General features: G+C 39.6%; 1 protein-coding gene across 3 annotated transcripts in view; it reads left to right on the top strand.

Annotated features, from left to right (window-relative positions):
* LOC149843695 (rho GTPase-activating protein 7-like) overlaps positions 1-22,518 on the top strand; it is a 71,999-nt gene that overhangs the window by 28,385 nt on the left and 21,096 nt on the right. For all 3 annotated transcript variants that reach the window (XM_090000025.1, XM_090000024.1, XM_090000023.1), the window contains exons 3-10: positions 1,404-1,480; positions 3,285-3,355; positions 3,445-3,514; positions 3,623-3,767; positions 4,350-4,469; positions 7,677-7,754; positions 7,879-7,934; positions 8,045-8,114. In XM_090000025.1, the coding sequence (XP_089856151.1) occupies positions 1,404-1,480; positions 3,285-3,355; positions 3,445-3,514; positions 3,623-3,767; positions 4,350-4,469; positions 7,677-7,754; positions 7,879-7,934; positions 8,045-8,114 (687 nt within the window). The remainder of the gene's footprint in view (positions 1-1,403; positions 1,481-3,284; positions 3,356-3,444; positions 3,515-3,622; positions 3,768-4,349; positions 4,470-7,676; positions 7,755-7,878; positions 7,935-8,044; positions 8,115-22,518) is intronic.

Raw genomic sequence — 22,518 nt, 5'->3', positions numbered from 1 at the left:
AAGAAACAAACCAGATTTGCGTCACAGGAAATAAAGAAAGATGAAGACAAATTCACGGCAGAAAAAAAGGCAATAATAAATGAAGAAGAAGAATAGTAAGAAGGATTAAGGCAGACAAAAGAGAGAACTACCTGTTTAGGGTCGTGATACCACACGGTGGATAGGAACACGAACCTGCTGTCTAGATTCGCAAAATCAGATTTTAGATGCAAGAAAGAATGACACAGATAAAAGATTTTAGATGCAGGAAAAAAAAACGACCCAATACAAGAAAGAACGACACAACATATTTTAGATGCAAGAAAGAACGACACAGATAAAAGATTTTAGATGCAGGAAAAGACGACCCAATATAAGAAAGAACGACACAGGAACCAGACTGTAGATGCACGTCTGATCACACCCAGTCACGAATCTGCTCTGATACCATGTTAAATGGGCTGAGGGGCTGCTGCCGTAATTGATATCCTGCACGAAAAACAGAAAAAAGGGAGAGGGAGACGAGAAGAGACAGAGAGAGAGAGAGAGAGCTAGGGCTGCTCTGAATATTTCAACGCACAACCACCGAGCCCTAAACATTTCATATAAACAAATTACAATGGCTATATTTCATAAATGCCATTAATGAAAACCCTACGCACGTTAACAACGTCGTGCGTATAGATCTTGATCCATACCCATATGCATGTTCTATTTTAACAAAGATTCCTCTGAAGGTTGTGCCCTGCAACACAAGGTAGAATGAGAGAGAAAGGAAGAAAGAGATATGTGAAAAGAGAGGAGGTCGTGCCCTCTTTGGGATGCCCTTTGGATATATATGTATGTGATGTGCCAATTACAGGAATACCTTACAAACAATTACATAAGATTACAAATGTCCTTTTAACTTAATGGACTGAAATACCCCTCATACAATTTGAACTGAGAACTACTATCTCTAACAGTTTGAACTGAATTTCTGTTTCAGAAAAGGTTTAATCAAAATCTAAGGTCAAATTTTGGTGTGGCTTTGCATATATAGGCTTTCACATTCATGTTTTGAGCATCACTTGTATGGTGGAATAATGTCACTTCTATGTGGAATTTAGGTAGTCTACTTCTCTAGCATGTGTAGTTCATGTTGCCTAAGTTGAATTTTAAGCCTGTCATATGATGGGGCTTTGTCATTTCCAAGGTCATATTATTGCTAATGCTGTTATGGCTATGTGGCTAGTAACTGATTTTTATTTCTTGCATAGGAAAGAAAATTTGTGGAGCTGTGAGTTGATTTCTTTTACTTTTATTTGATTGTCTTGCTTTGCTAACTAATTATGTATCTCTATTACATATAATTACTTCGTTTTGCCTTGCACTGATGTAATTCCTTTCACTTTCTGGTATTTGTATTGTTTGGTATCTTACAGGCATTGGTTGGAAGTCATGGAAGAAGCGTTGGTTCATCCTCACACGGACATCATTGGTCTTCTTCAAAAGTGACCCTGTGAGCAGTGGCATCTTTTTCCTTATATGCTATTTGCATTTGTATTGTCAACTTGGGTTACTATTGAGACTAAAACATGTAATTGTCTTGGTACTCTTTAATGTTGGAAATAATTGCAACTGGTAGATTAAGAAACAGAGAAACCACAAATATTTGAAAATGATTTTGTATGTTTGAGTACAGGAAAAGTCGCACAAATTGCAAATATTGAGTTTTATGATTGGTTGAGTTATTGCCATCATTCCTATCTAAGGCTAAAACATGAGTTTATCTACAATATTTCATGCCTCTATTTGTGTCCCTTTAATTAATAGTTGCCTCCTTTTTCTGATTTCTCCAACTTGTGACTTGTATTAGATGGCGTTTCAGGTTTTTGCGTAAACTGCCTAAAACATCTTGGACGGTATTGGTTAAATTTCTCTATTGTTGGCGCTAATTGTACACTTCCTCTAACATACTCCATCTTGGTTTGTCTTTTTCTGTTGCTCCAAGGGTCTGTTTGGCAAACATTTTTGAGCTATGTGAGTTCACTTTGTCTGGTTAACATTTGGTACAATCCACTAGTGTTGGCCTCACCATGGTCTGATGAGAACTCTTCTTGACTTGGGTGATGCACCATTATCGCATAAGCACCACTACCTGTGTCCATGCCATCCAGACGACACCAATTCTTCCAATGATTTCTGCAGTAAATTGACCATCTTAAGAGCTCCAAGAACCAAAACATTATGTTGTTTACTTGATCGATTTCATAAAAGTTTACCATTGTGGAAATGTTGGGTTGTTTTTCCTTGATAGGGGTTGTGGAATAGGCAATTTTTGTATAAAGTTAGCAAGGAAAATTGAAGTAACCTTTTAATTTTCACAAATATAGAAGCTACTAGGTTCATGTTATTTACATAACATTTACATTATTGCTCAATCAGTTGTTTGGTCACAAACGATCCAAAATGGAATAACCTGTCTATTAGCTCCATAAGATGCAATTCTTCTGCTGATGGGGGAAAAGAAAAGAAAACAAAATCAAACCTTGAGATTTTGCCCAATCCATAAGGAGTGCCCATGAAGTGGGATGCCCTAAATGCTTCTAAGATAATTGATTAACATCAAATGTTAATTAGAACAATTTCAATGTTCTCATTTATAAGCGATCACCTAGAACATTATCATAATCCTCTAAATACTTCTAAGATAATTGATTAACATCCAAACAATTTCAATGTTCTCATTTCTAAGCAACCACCTAGACCATTATCATACTTTGGTTTAAGTTCATTGATTTGACTTTATTGTTCAAATTCGACATTTTAGTTGCAATTCCTGTATCATTTATGATTTATTCAAACTTAAACCAACAACATCAAAAAGAAATATTTTGGTTATCCAATTACAGCTTAATAAATGAAAAGATCTCACTCATGTTATCAAACATGGCTGAGAAGTGCTTATGTTCCAACCATTGAATGCAGAAAATTTCAAACTTTAAGCATTCAAAATTCATCTTAAATGTGTTAATAAAAGTGCATTTCTGTGATAGTTGTTTTTAGTGGTTATGTAACAAATGAGAAAATTGGGTAAACATGAATATGATGTTATACTGATGGTGGAATTATGTGCCAGTAAGGGTGCATGTAGACACTCTTTGGTGGAGGGACATGCTTTTTCTCATTGTGGATAATATCAGCTGGTAGTTCTTTTAGTGGTACTTAAGATAGAAGTCGTATCGGTTTAATTGGTTAGTGATTGTTTGTGTTTCCTTATGATATTTCAAGCACTTAATTGAATGCTGCATGCTAAATTTCAGAATGAACTTCCTAATCGAGGTGGTGAGATGAACCTGACTCTTGGTGGGATTGACTTGAACAATTCTGGAAGGTATCTTTCATTTGAATGTTGTATGGTCAAGGTTATCATATCATTTATAATAAAAAGTTAATGTTCTTCTGTCAATGGTGGTTTTGCAGTGTAGTTATTAGGGAAGATAAGAAGCTTTTAACAGTCTTATTCCCTGATGGGCGTGCTTTCACACTTAAGGTACTTGATTGCCTATTTCATGTTTAGGCTTTCCTGTGCATGTCAAATATAATATACTTATCATATATTCCTTATCTCTTCCATTATTGATGCTATCTTTTCTGGTAGGCGGAGTCATCATTGGATTTGTTTGAATGGAAAACAGCACTTGAGCATGCCTTGACGGAAGCACCCGATGCATCTCTTGTGATGGGACATAATGGAATTTTCAGGAGTGATGTCTCAGACACATTCGAAGGGTCTTTCCAAGAGCGTAAGTATTTTTATAAGGGATTATAGTTATCCTTGCCTTTCAGACAATAGCATGAAGGCAAAAAAGTGGACTTTTCAGATTTCACTATGGCCCAGAGTTACCAGAAGCGCCTAACCTATTGGGGAAGCACGCTTCCCCGAAGCGCCAAGTTTTTTTGGGAAGCGCGCTTCCCATTTATGGGAAACACACTTCCCATTTATAGGAAACACGTTTCCCCCATGCTTCCCTCGCTCTTCCCCCTTTTTTTTTAGTTTTTTTGCATTTTTATTTTTATTTTTCTCTTTTTTCGCTTCTCCCTCACTTCCTAGGTCGCTTTCGGTTTGCTTCCTAGGTTGCTTCCGAGATGATTCTTGATTCACATTTAAGTCATTCCACGCTTCCCGCTTCCTAAAATTTTGAAAGTCCCTCGCTTCCCGTATCACTTCCCGCTCCCACTTCGTCGACTGGCAACCATGCTATGGCCCACAGTTGATTAATAATAACTGCTTATAGGATTTATTTCATGAATAATAGGTAACACTTCAAAGTGGAGCATTTTACATTTATGATTTAATGTGCTAAGTGATTTTTATGTCTTTGAAGGGAAGGATAATCATCCTGTCAAGTCTTTAGTTCTTGGGCGACCAATTTTGCTTGCACTTGAAGACATTGATGGAAGCCCATCTTTTCTAGAAAAGGCTCTGTGCTTCCTTGAGCAGTTTGGTAAGTCACGCCTTTATGTGGGAAAATTCCATATTATCAAGAGTCTTTATATTTTCTAGGGTCATGTTCCTTTTTCTTGAAACATGTTAAGCGTGCATCCATTTTCTTTCAAATCATTTCATAATTCTATGCACCTTGATGTGCCTGTACTGTGTGTGCTTCACCGTCAATGTAATTTTCTTCAAAAATGGAAATAATTGCAAATTATAGAAAAATTCAATGTATTGGTACAAATGAATTCATTGTGTTACATTTGCAACCAACTTTTGGAAAATTGTGAAAGAAAAGTCCGTTAGGATCTCAGACTAGTAACAATAACAAAAGACTCGCTCTAGTCTGAATCGTCAAAGAGCTTGCATGAACTTGTAATGCTCAAATACAAGACTTCCATATGAAGCAAGGTTTATTCATATGTAGCTTATTAAACTGTTTGAAACATGTTAAGTGGCCGTATTGAGCTTTTACAAATCTGGCCTTCAAATGATGGACTAGAAGGGGTTAAAAATTTTAGAAACCGCTTGTGAAAGCACTCATGCAGACAAGACTGCAACAAATATTAAGGAAGTTATATATATATATATATATATATATATATATATATATATATATAGCTTTTACAAATCTGGCCTTCAACTGATGGACTAGGAGGGGTTAAAAATTTTGGAAACCACTTGTGCAAGCACTCATGCATAAAAAACTACAACAAATATTAAGGAAGTTATATATATAGCATTTTCTACCCTCGTGGGTAAGGGACTCTTTAGTTGGAACTCATAGGGTGAGGTTGTTTTTACCAAATCTGACCTCATGGATGCGTTCAATATGGTCAAAATAATAGGAATGAACCCTTGGATCATAGTTTTTTGATGTAAAGATATGTGTTTTTGGGGATTGAAAAATTGGTACATTGTAGGCTGTTGATTTTTCAACCCTCATTAAATCTAACGTATATGTCAGAAATCCAAAGGTCAGATTCTACTAAATATGTAAATCACATCTGCAGGGTCAGATGAGCAAAAAAAATGGAAAAAATAAAAATATTACATTTTTTTCAGTTGGGGTTGCTTACCAATGAGGGTAGCAATCATTACCCTATATAAATAAATTTTATATATATATATATATATATATATATATATATATATATATATATATATGCTTCTTTTGAAATCCTTGTACAATAATTTAGTACCGAATTTCCCTAACTTCATCTATTTTGAAAATTATTTACCAATCTTCATGCAGATGCATTAGGAGACACAGTCCATGTAGAGGTTGGAATTCATGCAATTTATGGAGGTAAAGTAAAAGGGATAAGAGAGAATTGAGGTTGGAAAGAAAATGAAAGGCCATAAATTAGGTTGTATAAATATTTTAAATTATATAAATGAAAGGGCCGTAAATGAGGTTGTATAGATATTTTAATAATTTAATTAAATTGGGAAACATAAGTATTAGTAGCAAAGAGTGGGTTCAGATGCCTAGAAGCTAGAACCTTTTCATTTGTGTGTATGTTCATGCATGCGTGCATGTGTGGATAATCCATTATGGTATTAATGGAGGATATCCTCTTCTGCACTTCTCTTGAATTTAGACTGTGCTTGACAACGTCTATTTGCCATTGCATACTCTAAGATTGAATAAAATATATGGTTAGGTGCTATTTGTAAGCAAGATCATTCTATGTAATTTGGTCTGTTATTTTGGCTTCTTTTTGAATTTACAATTTACAGCCTCTTGTCTTCGATCTATATACCAGAGTTACCGAAAGCGCCTAACCTATTGGGGAAGTGCGCTTCCCTGAAGCGTGTTTCGGAAGCGCGAAACATCACGCTTTCGAAACGCGCTGGGAAGCGCCAAGTTTTTTGGGAAGCACGAGGAAACACGCTTCCCCCCTTTTTTCATTTTTTTTGTACTTTTTTTTCTCTTTTTTCGCTTCTCCCTTGCATCCTCCTCGCTTTCTAGGTCGCTTTCGGTTCGCTTCCTAGGTCGCTTCCAAGACGATTCCTGATTCACATTTAAGTCATCCCACACTTCCCGCTTCCTAAAATTTTGAAAGTCCCTCGCTTCCTGCTTCCGCTTCCCCGACTGACAACCATGCTATATACCAAGATGGAATAGTTAGATTTTGTTGAACACACTGGGAAGATCTTGCATTTGATGATTGTATCTCTCCAAAATCATGCCAAGTGCATGTTAAGGTGTCAATATGATATATTGATTCTGTAGTGGATCAACTCACTTATGCAAAACCAAAACAGTAACACAGAGATGCATACACGACATCTATGTCACATAGGCGCGGTTGCGGTTGCGGGTGCAGATGCGGTGATGCGGCACTTTCAAAAAACTTGGGTGCGCGGGTGCGGTGCCTTGTTAGAAGAGTCCGTGTGACATAGCACGACATTATACCAATCTCTTTTGTCCTTGAGTGCCCGTCTATATGACTTTATTTTGCTCCCACTGTATAGTTTGATCATTTTTAACCCTAGTAATGTATTACTTGGGATTTTTGTTAAGAATCTTTTGCCTTATTTTCATAATGATATAAGCTTCTGATGGTGTTAGGCTGGAACCCATTAGGCTGTCCGTTAGTTACAAGCTATGAAGACTATAGGTCTTTTAGGTTTTCACTGTAACTTGGTAGTAGTTCTTTAAGAAAGTTCATAGGGGAAAAGGATTTGGAGAAAGCGAGACTTCAGTGGAGGTAGGAAAGTTGGAAATAATTAATTATCTTGTCACTTTGATTCTGCTAAGTTGCCATATCAGATGCTTTGATCCTTTTTAAAACCCATTTCACATTTTCAGTTGCCAGGAATTGTGTGGGGGGGAAGATATCTTCATCACTGGTGATTGGAATAATTCAATCCAAGTTTGTCTGTGGTATCACAATCTCATTATGTTAATGACTATTGAGTTCAATACCCTTTTGCCTTTGTACAATAGCATGGGTGTACTCACACATGCTTATCAATGTGTTTGTATATATTTATATGTGTATAAGACCTTATAGGATTTGAAAAATGCATGAGGTTGTTATGTCCTAGGTTTCTGGAATTGATTTCCTTGTCCTTTCCTTGTCTCAGAAGATATCTGTGAAGTCTATGCTTTTCACTAGTTTAGGTTGCTTAACCTGTTTTTTAAGTGTTGAATATTGATGTAGTTTTTGTTTGATCAACTAACTTATGACTGTTTGTTTTGGTTTAGGATCAAAAGTTGAAGGAATTTTGCGCCAGTCTGCTGATGTTGAGGAAGTTGAGCGTAGGGTTCATGAATACGAGGAGGGTTGGTCTTTTAACTTGCCTGATGTTTCATTAATGTGTTCTATCTTAATACTCATGTCAAGCATGAGGATGCTGCGTTTGTTTTCCTTGGGGTTTATTAGCTTTGCTAATCTCATGTTCATCAGGGAAGACTGAATTTGCACCTGAAGAGGATGCCCATGTTGTGGGTGATTGTGTCAAGGTATTCCTATGTGATGATGTCCCCTTTAGGTTCTATGCTTTATATATTATAAAGTGGTTTGGTTGATCCACTGTTTTTGCATCCCTAAATCTTTTGCATTGTTGTTGAAGCTTGTGCTGCGGGAGCTACCTTCCTCCCCGATTCCTGCATCATGCTGCACTACACTTCTAGAAGCATATAGTAAGTCTTTTTCATGCATTCTTTTGCTTCTTTTCTGCAGTAAATCAATGTTTGACTATAATTTATCCTTTATCCTTTTTATCTTTAAGGCTATTGTTGTCGTTCTCTCAATTGATGATTTCTTTTGTAACTTCATCATCATTTTTATGTGTTGGAATTGTTTGTTTTCTTTGTGAGCACACTCTTGTGTATGTCTCGTATTTCTGTTTCTGCATACTAGCTGGTGTTCCTAGTGGGTTTGGGGAGGCACTAGTAAACATAGGGAATTTGTTATTTTGCCACTTAACTTGGAATACTGGAACTGTTTTAGTTGTCATAGAATTGCTTCAATTAGGTAGAAAGCTATTATGACTAGAGTTACCGGAAGCGCGCTTCCCCGTTACGCGTTTCGGAAGCGCGAAACGTCGCACTTTTGAATTGCGTGGGGAAGCATCCCTTTTTTTGGGAAGTGCGCTTCCCATGAATGGGAAGCACGTTTCCCCCTCGCTTCTCTCTTTTTTCCATTTTATTTTTTATTTTAAATTTTTTAATTTTTTCGCCTTTTTTCGCTTCCCCCTCACTTCCTAGGTCGCTTCCGTGACGGTTCGTGATTCGCTTCTAAGTCGTCCCACACTTCCCGCTTTTAAAATTTTTGAAAGTGCCTCGCTTCCTGCTCTTGCTTCCCGTATCACTTCCCGCTCCTTCGACTGACAACCATGGTTACCCTCTGATGGTGGATGGAAAATTAAGAGAAAGAGAAAGAGAAAGAGAAAGAGAGCACATTCTTGTCTATATAAGGGAGAAGAAAACGTCCATTAAGGACCCTTCACCTTACGTAGTCTGCCCCCAATTACAACATAGCCTATTAGCCCTAACTATACTAGAATTGTGCATCCATTCTTGGATCTGAACAACCCGCTCTAATATCCTCACCTGGCCTGTTAGGGTATAAACTTATTGTAACGACCCCAACTCATACTCCTTAAAAATGTGCGGATTTTTTTTTAAAACAAGTGCAGAAACAATCCTAGAGACCCGGGGTCCTTACAGTTCCAATTTCAGCTGGATAATCGCACACCACAATAGAGCTTACACTTATCGTCCAAACCACCAAACCTTTATTGAAATACTGATAATAAGTCTAAAGACAATTGCATAAATGAACTATTCAGAGTGTAATAACAACTAAATGAAATAAAGAGAAAACACAAGTAGAGCCACGTTGTCCTTTTGTGATCTGTCTAGCAAGTGCGTAACATTCGTGACTTTCCTAGACGGCAGTCGCTTCACTAATTCCCTGTTTTTGCGAAAAACCATAGAAAGAGGAGGTCAGAAATCCAAAGAATTCTGCATACAGATCCCTCTAATGAAAATAAGTGAGCATAACGAAACACAAATACGATTTCATGCAATTTTTCAGAGGAATGCCGTTATGACAATTACATAATTCAATTTAAGCATTCATGCAACATTTATTAAGCATACAAAAACTTTAATCATCAACAGGTATTTCAATTTAAGTAAGCAAAGCATTCAACATGCATTATAAATTAACCATCACACATCCAACATGTAACAATTAAGAGAATAAGTAAAATATGATGTCCTAATGCATAGCAAAATTATGCATGATTTATGTGCAATGTATGAACACCTTATTGTCTTTCATTAAAGTTTTCTTTTTCATATGCATGCCCTATTAAATGCATATAATTTAAGTTCCTCTTTTTAATTATCGTTGCCCGCGGATACACCAAACATGTAAAATCCTCCGAGATCAAGTTAGGTTCTCAGGGTAGCTTAACACACAATTTGTATTTTATTATTGGGTTCCAAACTTAGCCCTCGATCGAATCACCTTTGGAACATTAGACATTTAATGTCAGGGACAATAGGGACACCTCACGCCCACAAGTGCCACTTCCTTGGTACAAAAAACAACAACAGTTGTGTCAAACACACCACCCCCAGGTCAAGTGGCAGACTCTCCCTAAAACCGTGGTCAGGAGAAGGAACCTCAATATCGGGTTCAGGGGTAAAAAATAAAGCCTACAAAGTTTTTGTATCTTCACAGTCTCCCTAAGACCGGAACTTTAAGATCCTCATTATCTAGATGGGAGATCTTAGAATGTATATTACATTGTTCTTAATTATTATCTTTTTATTTAAGAGCCAATTATTGAATTTTGCAATTCACCGTGCAAAAACAAGGCAAAAACACTCGCATCTACCCCTGCGAGAACCATCACGGGACTCCCGCTCGTGGGAACACATAGAACAATGCAATAAAAATAAATGTGGTTTTTGCGATGCATTTAAAATACATAAAGAAAGAGCAAACCAAAGCTCGAGGCCCACCAGGCCCACGATGATTCCTTTCGATCATCGATGCACCATATGCAAAAACCATGAATAACATAACACAATGCATTACTTTTGAATACTTCACAATGTACATTCATGTATGCCAATTAAAAATGTGCACAAAACAATGATAAGCATATGCATGCGTATGAGTTCGCAATCTCATATCCATCACATATTTCCCTCGGATTCGCATATTCATGTCAAATGCATGATTTCATTTAGTATTTGTATGCATGCTTTCCCTGCAATACACACTTACAACAGCTATGTGAACACTCATGCAACCACTCGCATGTAGACAAACATATTTCAATTCCATGTAGACTCATGTATAAGAAAACAGCCAAGTGTTACCATTTGTAACTCAGCATAAGCTATCCATTTACATTAATTTCACTGATGCATGCCTAACAATATTCACATAACCTATGTATCTTGATCACAATATAAATAGGCATGAACAAAATACATAAACATAAATCAAGATAGATTTAGTGTCCTAAGATTGCTTCTTATTATGATAAAAATGCACAGCACTTGCACTAACTAGATAGCATTAGAAGTGGATCACAATTTACTGATAGATCTAGATTTATGCTGTGTGTTAGAATTTTGAGATAACCATATATGGCCTGGTGGCATAAATTGTCTCCACTAATGGAGACAATCTAAAGAATAATCAGTTCATTTCCAGATTTCAGGCTACTGCGCAACAAAGTCTAAACCATCTTTTCAAAACAGAATGCTACAAGGATATTCTTGGTAATGCTATGAGAGTCCACACAGCTGGTTCAAGTTCCGTTCATTTCAAAACCTACATGCAGATCTATTGCTTGTTTCAAAGATGTATTGGCATGATGGTTAAAATGCTGCTCATGAAGAACAAAATGGAAATCTTCTCAAGCACCAAAACATCTTCCAAGAATTATGAAGGTTGACAATAACATGAATATTAAGCACATAGTCTAAGTAGCATTGGTGGTGTGAGGAAGTAATGAAAATGCTCAAGTATCCAAATAAAATCCAAAGCAACCAACTTAGTATACATGATCAGCCAGCAGACAAAGCAGAAACAGCAGCCCCTGTTCATGAATCTCTTTTAAGGGTCACAACCACAATAGGGATAATTGTGCCTTACCTCAGATGGGAATGGACTAGAATATTTCCTGGATTAGAAAAGTGTATAGGCTTAGCAACAGAGGACATAGGTTCAATTAACTTATTCCAGTTTCCAGCATGCAACATTGTGTTGGTAATGGCCAGCAACAGAGGCTGGAGGCTTTTTGTTCTCAACTTGGCCAACAGACTGTTCAGAAAGCAGTTTCTCCAACTAAGGTTGGGCCCTTCGAAAGATCAAGACATTCTTTGCCCCAGTCAGCTAGCGAGTTAGCGACTTATTTAGGACTAATTAAGTTTCAGGTAAGTTTGACTGGATATTGTTTAGAAGCAATTTGGTATACTAGGCTCTTAGAGCCACTTTGGTATACCAGACCGTTAGACCCATCGGACCCATGATGCTCCTTGTTTGTGGGTTTAAAGGCAACCTTTCTATGGTAGTATTAGGAAAATATGACTGAATAACTTTATAAACCATGTGTCTTTGTGCATGTGAGAGCATGTTGTGACACATTCTGTAATTGATAGTTGCCTCACCACGAATAGGGAAAAGAGAAATAAGAAAAGAAGGAATAAATTAAAAAATAAATGAACTTCATAAGTCCGTGTGGAACAGTGTTATTAAAAACGCCCCTCAAGGCGCAAAAAGCACGCCTCGCCTCAAGGCGAGGGGCTTTATGCCTTGAGGCGTATGGGTAAAGCGTAAAAGGCCTGAGGCGTGCGCCTCATACGCCTTGAGGCGCACGCCTCGAGGCGAGGCGCGCCTCAGGATGAGGCGCATATGCCTCAATAATTTTGGTCAAATGAGGGTCAAAACCCTCATTTGACCAAAATTTAGGGCTTAAACATAAAGGGGTCGGGGGCCTTTATGTTTAAGCCCCTCTTTTTTTTTCACAGCAGTCTCTCACAGAAAATCTCACAGTAGTCTCTCTCTCGGCTCTCACAGCATTCTCTCGCTCCCTTGTGGTGAAGCCCCAAAACAGGTTATCTCTCTCGTTTCTAGTTTTTCCTCTCTCTCGGCTCTCACATCATTCTCTCGCTCTCTTGTGGTGAAGCCCCAAAACAGGTTCTCTCTCTCTCGTTTCTAGTTTTTTCTCTCTCTCGTTCTCCTCTTCTTCTTCTTATCTCTTCTCATTCTCAGCCCATTTACACGTCTTCCTCAAGGTAGCTTTGTGCATAAATTAATGGGGACAGCATGATGCAACCAATTTTTCCATGTTCATTCATATATTTTTGTAATACATAGATGCTGTTAAAAGTAGGATTATGATGGATTTCTATTCTATTGAGTCTAATTTTATTGCTTTTAGAAATGAATGCAAAAATGATTTATCAGGTCCGACTGGGATTCAGTTCTGATCATTTAGACCCGAATCAGATTTAATGCGGTTAAGTTGGATCTGAATCGAAACTATATGTGGTAATACTGGATCCCATAAAAAAATAAAGTGAAAAGCATGTTATTTGCATGTAGAAAATGCAAATGGATTGGATTTTGATCCATCTTACGATATTTATCTGGATAAAAAAATAATCCAATTTAATAGATCCATTTGCATCGCTAGCTGGAAATCATATCAGCTCGTTGCTAGTCCATCCAACGCAATCCTATCTGTTGCAATATAAAACATAATCTTTCCTGATAGAACACAAATTCTATATGATCTGTATTCAAATGCGGATCAATTTTAATTAGTTTGTGACTTTTACACGTAGACATGTATCAACCTGTTCTTTCACCAAATCAAGTATTGCCTTATAAAATTTAATTCTAACTAAAAGTTTCTTACAGCAGATCTAGTTCGGATTTGGATTTAAAATTACCATTTAAAATTTATTTTGGATGTGGATCAGCCTTGTCCCCAGTCTCCTGACCCATATATGATCTCATTATTTCCTAGGATATTGTAATTGTGAGCATAAAAGGTACCTAGGTATTCAATTGGATCAGCCTTGGCTCCACCCTCTACTTCTTCTGCTTCGAGCCACACATGTTGTTATTGCTAATATGCATTTTGTTGTTAATGTTAATTTTTTATTGAATGAATGCTCAGATTTTATTTCTTAGATACTTACATAAATCATATTTTTTCCATATTTATTTGAGATTTTTTATTTTTTGTTGGTTGTTGCTTCATCAATAAAGCATTTCTTATTTATTTATAATTTTAGATAATTTTTATAGTTTTTTTAAAGTTTTAATAAAAAATTTGAGGCTTACGCTTTGCGCCTCGAGGCTTACGCCTTGCGCCTCGAGGCTTACGCCTCGCCTTAGATTTTGGTGGAGCTCCTCGCTACGCCTCAACGCTTTTCATATCACTGGTGTGGAAACAAAACAATCCCAAACACTACCATCAAGTCTCACAAATATGGACATGATCAAGAACATAGAGATTGTAAGTTCTGTTCAAGCTAAAATCTACCTGCAGAAAACTATCAATTAAGATAACAGTATAATCCAGTGTGCACATGTATATCAAATCAAGAAATCTTTCAATGTATCATCAGACGATCAGAGAATTCTTTTTCTCTTTTTCTTTTATAGAGATGTAACCCAGCCGACCCAATCCGCTGGGCCTGGCATACCACCAAACCCACCCAGCCAATACAAGCAATCAGCACAAAAGGTTTAAGCGAGTGCCTCGAATCAACACTCCACATACTCAAAAGAGCCTAACAACACTATTGCTATGCCGTCACACAGATGCAACAGTCAAATACCCACAACTAATTTAACAAGATACAAGAAGTCAAGGACCACAAGGAATTAGGTTACCGCCCCTTACCATTTATCGCAATTCTTGATAAAACTTCACCAAAATTAATGACAACCCCAAGAGCATGCTTCTTAGACAAAAACGACACCAGATATGCCAAACCCAAACATCAATGCACATCGATAAGCTCTACATAGTCAAAATCTTCAAATCTGACCTCTAGGTTGTCGAACCGGTGTTCCATGGATTCCATAAAAAAAGAAGCATAAAATCGAACTGGTGTTCGATTTCTCATCTATTTTCAAAAGAGGAAACCCGTACCTCAGAATCCACGTGGGGTTGCAGTTGTTGCGAGAAAGAGATTTTTCCGGCTACCTATCCTCTGCTGTGAAGGGGCGATCGGGAAATGCATGAAAGTTGTCGGCTGCTAACTGGAGGGTTTGAGGGTGGTGTCGTCGGCGCTCCGAGGTCGCCGACGATCGACGGTTACCGGGAAGCTAGGCAGTGGAAAAGGGAGCCGCAGGAGGAGACGTGGTGTTAGGCAAGGTCGCCAGCTCCGAAGGCGTGGCAGATGGACCAGGCAGGTTGAATCTCTGCGCGATCTGCCGACTCTTCGCCGCGTAGATAAGGCAAGCGAAGATGCTGCTGCCCTTTTCGATGGCAACCTCAGAGATGATGCCGATCACAACCTCCTCTTGCAATAACCCGAGACTCTCGAGCGCGTTTGCAGCAAGAGGAGAGAGAGACTGCTCCCCTCGGCGATGGTCGAGTGCACTCTCCAAGGCTAGCAACAGGCGAAGCTTCAGCGGCGACTGGCTCATCGCGCAGAGAGAGAGAGAGAGAGAGAGAGAGAGAGAGAGAGAGAGAGAGAGAGAGAGAGAGAGAGAGGCGATGTCAGTCCTCCCTCCCCTCTGCGTTGCTTTTAAAGGGCTCAAGGTGCAATTCGGGAAACCATGGGAGGGCGGCGCAAAAAGGGGGAAAGAGGGGCTTAACGAAACCCTCTTCCCGCGACCCCTTTATCCCTAGCGGGTTACAGATCCGGGTCGGATTCAGATCCGACCGGGGTCCGAAAGGATTTTTTTAACCACTTAACAGTAACGGGGCGTGGCCTGGGTCCGGGTCCCAGTTGTAGCATGGATCCGTGGTTTGCCCGTAGTTTGGATCCGTAGGTCTCGCGGTGTGGATCTGCCAGTTGGATCCACTTGCGGGTCCGCGTATTAACATGTTATATACATGTATATATTATGTTTAATATTATTTGTATTATCCTTAGTTATTTTTCTTTCAAATATATATATATATATATATATAAGTTATTATACGTATATAAATATGGATCCTTTATGGATCTTGGATCCAAAAATTTGGATCCCATGCCCAACTTTAGAAAAATACCTATTATTTTCAAATAAATTTAAACAAATAAATGCCAAAAATCGAGGTTATTACACTTATAGTTATTACAATGACTCATGTTCTAGAAAAAAAAAACACTAACTCAGCTGAATAATGGAAAGAGATATATCAGTTCCCCCTTCCTTCGAAGTGGGCCTTGTCCTCAAGGCTGGAAATCAGGGTACTTCTTCAAAATTTCAGTTTCCAGCTCCCAGGTGGCCTCTTCAAGTTCTTGGTGCATCCATTGGATGAGAACTTTAGTTGCGAGCAGTCCATCGACGTGCCTCTTACGGGTGCCTAACTCTTAACCGGGTTAGGAGCTGGAGCATCTTCAAGCTGAGGAACAGGTGGGAACTCAACACCAGTGGTGTCTCCATGGTACATCTTGAGCCGTGATACATGAAACACAGGGTGCAGGGCTGCGTCTGGTGGGAGTTCCAGCTGATACGCTACGGTCCCGACCTTAGCAATGATGCAAAATGGACCATGGAGCTTCGGCGACAGCTTGCTATAAGCTGCAGATCTCGCCGTGTTTTGCCAGTATGGGGGTTACTTGAGGAATACCCAATCCCCAATTTTGAACTGGTGCTCGTGATGCCCCTTATCATAAACCTGTTCCATCCTATTTTGCGCACCTTGCAAGTGCTTCTTAAGCCTCCTCAATAGTTCATCACGGTCCCTTAAGACTACGTCCACATCACTCGTCCTAGTTGACCCAGGTAAATAAGAAGGTATGGTGGGAGGTGCTCGGCTGTGTAGGGCTTCAAACAGTGTCATCTTGATGGCTGTGTGATAGGTGGTATTGTAAGCCTGTTGATAGAAGCACCAAACCCTAGGTAGAGAAAGAGAGATAGAGGGAAAGATAGAAGAGAAAGAGAGAGTGAGAGGGAGAGATGGCTGCACAGAGAAAACACATTAACTTAACTTTATTAGGGCTTCTCTCTATGTTAAATAGAGAGAGAGGCTAAAAAGGATAATTACATCTAAGCCCATTATGAAAACATAATTTCAAATAGCCTCTAATATAAAAAGACTTAACTTAAAACCACCTATTCTCAACAATATCAAATAAACTTAAAACTTAAAACCTCTTAATCTCAACACTCCCCCTCAAGCTGGAGCATAGATATCAATCATGCTCAGCTTGTCACAACATTTTGAGAAATTTGGTCTCGCCAGGGCTTTGATAAAAACATCCGCTACTTGATCTTCGGAAGATACATGATTGGTGCAGATAAACCCAGCTTGAACCAGGTCACGAACATAGTGACATTCAACTTCAATATGTTTAGTCCTTTCATGAAACACTGGGTTGTTGGCAATATATGCAGCAACCCTATTGTCACACATCATCAACATAGGTAGGGATACTTTCTCTTGAAGCTCGGTCAAGACTGATTTTACCCACATAATCTCAGCTGCAGTCTGGGCCATTGCTCGGTATTCAGATTCAACACTCGACCTGGCTACAACAGTTTGTTTCTTACTCCTCCAGGTAACAAGATTTCCTCCCACAAACACACAAAATCCAGATGTTGACTTCCTATCTTCGACAGATCCTGCGTAATCTGCGTTAGTGTAAGCAACCACATCCAAAGATGAATTTCGTTTAAACAACAGACCTTTACCAGGAGATGACTTTAAATACCGAAGAACCATCATAGCTGCATCCCAGTGAACTTTTGTAGGTTTGTCCATGAACTGACTGATTTTACTCACGACTAATGAAATGTCATGTCTAGTAATAGTCACATATAGCAACTTACCCACCAAGGATCTAAAGCTGGCACTATCCACATAGTCAGACCTCTCATCGAATATGTGAGTTTTGGGATCCATTGGAATATTAGCTGGCTTAGCTCCTAGCATTCTAGTCTCTTTTAATAAGTCCAACACATACTTTCTTTGAGACAACACTAAGCCCTCTCTATTTCTTGCAACCTCGATACCCAGAAAATATCGAAGGTGACCAAGATCTTTAGTAACAAAGTGCTTCTGAAGATGATCTTTTGTTGCAGAAATATCTTTGGCACTGCCCCCTGTTAATATGATGTCATCGACATATACCACCATAACAACAATTCCAGTACTAGTTTTTTTGATAAACAAGGAATGATCTGAAGCTGACCTGACAAATCCAAAGCTCGACATTACCTCAAATAATTTGTGAAACCATGCCCGCGGACTCTGCTTCAAGCCATAAATAGCCTTCTTCAACTTGCACACCCTCTGACACTCCCCCTGAACCTCGAAGCCTGGGGGTTGTTGCATGTAGACAGTTTTATGCAAATCCCCATACAAAAAGGCATTCTTGACATCCAACTGAAACAAGGGCCATTCATGGTGCACAACAACAGAAAGAACGACACAAATAGTGCCAAGACGAGCAACTGGGGAGAAAGTTTCAAAAAAGTCAACCCATAAGTCTGAGTGTAGCCTTTTGCAACCAATCGGGCTTTGTACCGTTCAATCGACCCATCCGAGTTATATTTAATGCTATATACCCATTTGCAGCCTACAATATCTGCATCTGTGGGAGGATCAACCAAGTCCCAAGTGCCTCGAGACCATAGGGCATCCATCTCATCACGCATAGCCTGTATCCAGTTGGAGTCGACTAGAGCTTGACTGTGATGAAGCGGAACAGAAGAAGCAGACAGAGCAGAAATAAAATTCTTCATAGATGCCCCAAGATTAGCTTCTGATACAAATTGCATGATGGGGTAAAGAGTGCACCGTCTCTTTCCCTTGCGCAGAGCAATGGGAAGATTAGCATCAGATGTAGGGGCAACAATTTGCTCAAAAATACTTATCTGAGGAGAAGGAGGTGATGGCGGCATGGAGGTAGGAGGCACTTTGTGCGTGTATACTATGGGAGGGTTTCGGAAGTGAGACACACCCGACACTGGAACCAAGGACTGAGGAGGAAGCGACTCTAACGGAAAGGGAGGAATCGGCCGAGGAAGGATATCACCAAGGCTCTCCTGTAGTCTGGGAGTAGTACTTGAAAAATAAGGAATAGACTCAAAGAAGGTAACGTCCACACTAACATACTCTTTATGAGATATAGGGTCGTAGCAACGATATCCTTTTTGGTTCTTAGGATACCCAAGGAAAACACATTTAATAGACTGCGCAACAAGTTTATCTCGATCCGGACCCAGCTTATGCACAAAACACACACATCCAAAAACTTTAGGGGGGATAGGAAAGAGAGGAGCCTCTGGATGAAGAATTTGAATAGGGATCTGGTCTTCTACAGAGCTTGACGACAAGGGATTTATCAGAAAACCGGCTGTCAGAACCGCATCGCCCTAGTATGAAGCAGACATATTGGATTGAATCATAAGGCATCGAGCAACATTAAGGATTTGTCTATGTTTCCTCTCAGCCACCCCATTTTGCTGGGAGGTATGGGGGCATGTAAATTGAGGTTGAATCCCATTACCAGAATAGAATTAAAGTAAGTCTTTGGATTTGAACTCAAAAGCATTATCAATGCGAACAATTTTAACACATACATCAAATTGAGTTTTTATCTCGGCAATTAAAGATTTAAGAATGACAGGACCTTGAGACCGATCTTTTAATAGGAACACCCACGATAACCTTGAGAAGTCATCAACAATAACTAGATAATAACGACACTGAGACCTATTCGGAATCTTACTCGGACCCCACACATCGACATGAAGAAGATCAAACAATCCTTGACTTGACGGACTCTGACTAGAGGGGAAAGAGCTTCGACAATGTTTTCCCAATTGACATGTTTCACACTGAAAAGAAACTGAGGGAGGCATATGAGGAATGACACGACGAAGTTTGGTCACTGGAAGGTGACCCAAACGATGATGCCACAATAGAGGACTTGAGGATGATGTACTGGCAGAATAGGCCGAAACTTCTGGTTGGTGTAGGTAATACATACCACCTTCCTCATAGCCGCCACCAATCTTTCTTCCCGTCAGCAAGTCCTGAAAGGTGCACCCCATAAGATAAAAAATCACTCTACAATTCAAATCTTTTGTCATTCGACTGACGGATAGTAAATTCTGTGGAAACGAAGGAGCATGAAGAACATGCGACAATTGAAGAGTAGGGGTAATAGACATGCTTCCTTGCCCTACAATTGGGGAAGAACTACCATCAGCAAGACGTACCCCTTTTTGACCAGTCATAGGTTTTATACTAAAAAAATTACTCGAATTTCCGCACAAGTGACCAAAGGCTCCAGAATCAATGATCCACCTATCACCTTGACCAGATAGGCCATCACCTGCCGAGCACACAACCTCCACAACAGAAGACTTTGAAGTGGATGATCGTAAAGCAAGGAGCTCGTCATATTCAGCCCTGTTAAGAGTTACATAATCATTGGAGGAATCTGCATCTGATTTAACCACTTGAGCCATAATATAAACTAATGGGCTAGATTCACAAAAGAAGGAGCAACCACACGCGCACACCCACAATCAACTACGAACCCGACTATATCAAGTTTTGACTTCACCAATGAAATCTGAGAAACACGACCTGCGACTATTCAGATCCAAACTTAAATTTTTTTTTAAAGAAACTTGACCAGCACCTTCCACCTCACCGCAGATGGCTATAGGTTGCAAATCAAGATCACACATCCAACACGATAAAGATGTGTCTATTGTTCAGACTATCACACATAAGTTTTCCGCGACTACACAATTTTCCACACCAGAGATAAAATCTGGACAGGCTTCAAGCGACACAGGGAATAGCGTGTGTTATCATCACGCATCAGCCACTAAGACAACCAGTAGCAGTACTCAACACAGAATCCTTCGACAAAAAAAAATTCCCACAAACAAAATATTTTCCCACACTGCAGGGAATCACGCCTGCTGCTTAAAAAAAAGGTAACATGCTGCTTTCACAGCACACACTTTCCAGCCAACCAGATCACGACACAGCAGGGAACCTGGGCTGCTAATATTCAGCCAACCAAATCACGACACCTGCTCACTAAATAGAATCTGAGATACAACACACACTTTCCAGCCAACCAGATCACGACACAGCAGGGAACCTGGGCTGCTAATATTCAGCCAACCAAATCACGACACGTGATTTCCAGCCAACCAAATCACGACACCTGCTCACCAAATCACGATACAATGCAGGTAATCAAGGCATCACGACAGAGATATACTCAGCAATGAATCACAACATCACAGCAGGAAATCTCGGCAGAAAACGAAACCCAAACAACGACACACCATCAATAGCGAACAAGGACCAACAACCAACAACCAACAACCAACAACCAACAACCAACAACCAACAACCAACAACCAACAACCAACAACCAACAACCAACAACTAGATTGATCAACCACTGGATGGGAGAACTTCATCCAGCGGCAGGAAATCTCGACAGAAATAAAACTCGGCAACAGGGAATCTCAAAAAGAAGAGAGAAGCTACTAGAACTGCAGGGGGGGACACGCATCTTGCTTCCTTAGATCTGATGACAGATCTCCAGATCTGTCATCAGATCTTACACATAAACCTAACCAGCTGACCTTATTTACAGATGCCTTTCGATCATGCTCCCAAGATAGATTGATCACGATCAATCAAGCTCCCACGATCGCTGGCTCTGATACCATGTTGATAGAAGCACCAAACCCTAGGTAGAGAAAGAGAGATAGAGGGAAAGATAGAAGAGAGAGAGAGAGAGTGAGAGGGAGAGATGGCTGCATAGAGAAAACACGTTAACTTAACTTTATTAGGGCTTCTCTCTATGTTAAATAGAGAGAGAGGCTAAAAAGGATAATTACATCTAAGCCCATTATGAAAACATAATTTCAAATAGCCTCTAATATAAAAAGACTTAACTTGAAACCACCTATTCTCAACAATATCAAATAAACTTAAAACTTAAAACCTCTTAATCTCAACAAAGCCCATTCAGCCCAGGCTAGAAACTGCACCCACCTCTTTGGTCGATCAAACGTGTAAGCCCGTATGTATGTCTCCAAGCATCGATTGAGGACCTTCGTTTGCCCATTGGTTTGCAGGTGAGCGGTCCTCATTTTCAGTTGGGTGCCTTTCTGTTTGAAGAATTCTTGCCAAAAAGTACTCATGAAAACACTTTCCCGATCGGACGACATGAAATATTTGAGAAACCAGGGACAAGTCCTTGTTATGTGTGGAGGGAGTGGTTCGCCTACCTTCAAGACTGCATAGTGGTGCCCATTGATTCAGCCCTTAAATCACACATCCTCCATCATTTCCACGATCTACCCACTGTCGGACGAGGGATATGTGAGGATGTATTGCAAACTCAAGAAAAAAATTTATCGGAGCAGGATGAAAAAGGATGTGCAACACTGTGCGTGAGTGCGATGTGTGCCAATGGGTGAAGTATGAAACCAGTCAAGCAGTGGGATTAGTACAACCTTTATCGGTTCCCAACCAAGTGGGAAGATTTCTCCATAAACTTTATAGGACTACCCCCATCATTCCAAAGGCCTGTCATCTTAGTGGTCGTATATTGTTTGACAAAATATACCCACTTCGTTGTGTTAAGGCACCCTTTTACCGCTCAGTTATTAGTCGAAGCCTAGGTAGAGAACTTGGCCAAATTGCATGGGTTGCCACGTTCAATTGGGCCTGCAGGTCTGCCCTGTCACGGTATTCCTGCTCTAATTCAGTGAGAAATTCAAACACCGGCCTGATGACTGCTAAGAACTCACCCTCTTTGAATTCCTTTGTGATATTGGATTTCAAAATTGTATCTAAGCAGTTTGGTGATCCAACGATGTTGGCTAGGCATTGAAATTCTGTGG

The sequence above is a fragment of the Nuphar pumila genome, chromosome 3 (genome assembly GCF_984573655.1).
Source record: "Nuphar pumila chromosome 3, dmNupPumi1.hap1.1, whole genome shotgun sequence".
In the NCBI taxonomy this organism is placed as follows: Eukaryota; Viridiplantae; Streptophyta; class Magnoliopsida; order Nymphaeales; family Nymphaeaceae; genus Nuphar; species Nuphar pumila.
Note: the sequence above shows the minus strand (reverse complement) of the source record. Positions and strands in the feature narration are given on the sequence as shown.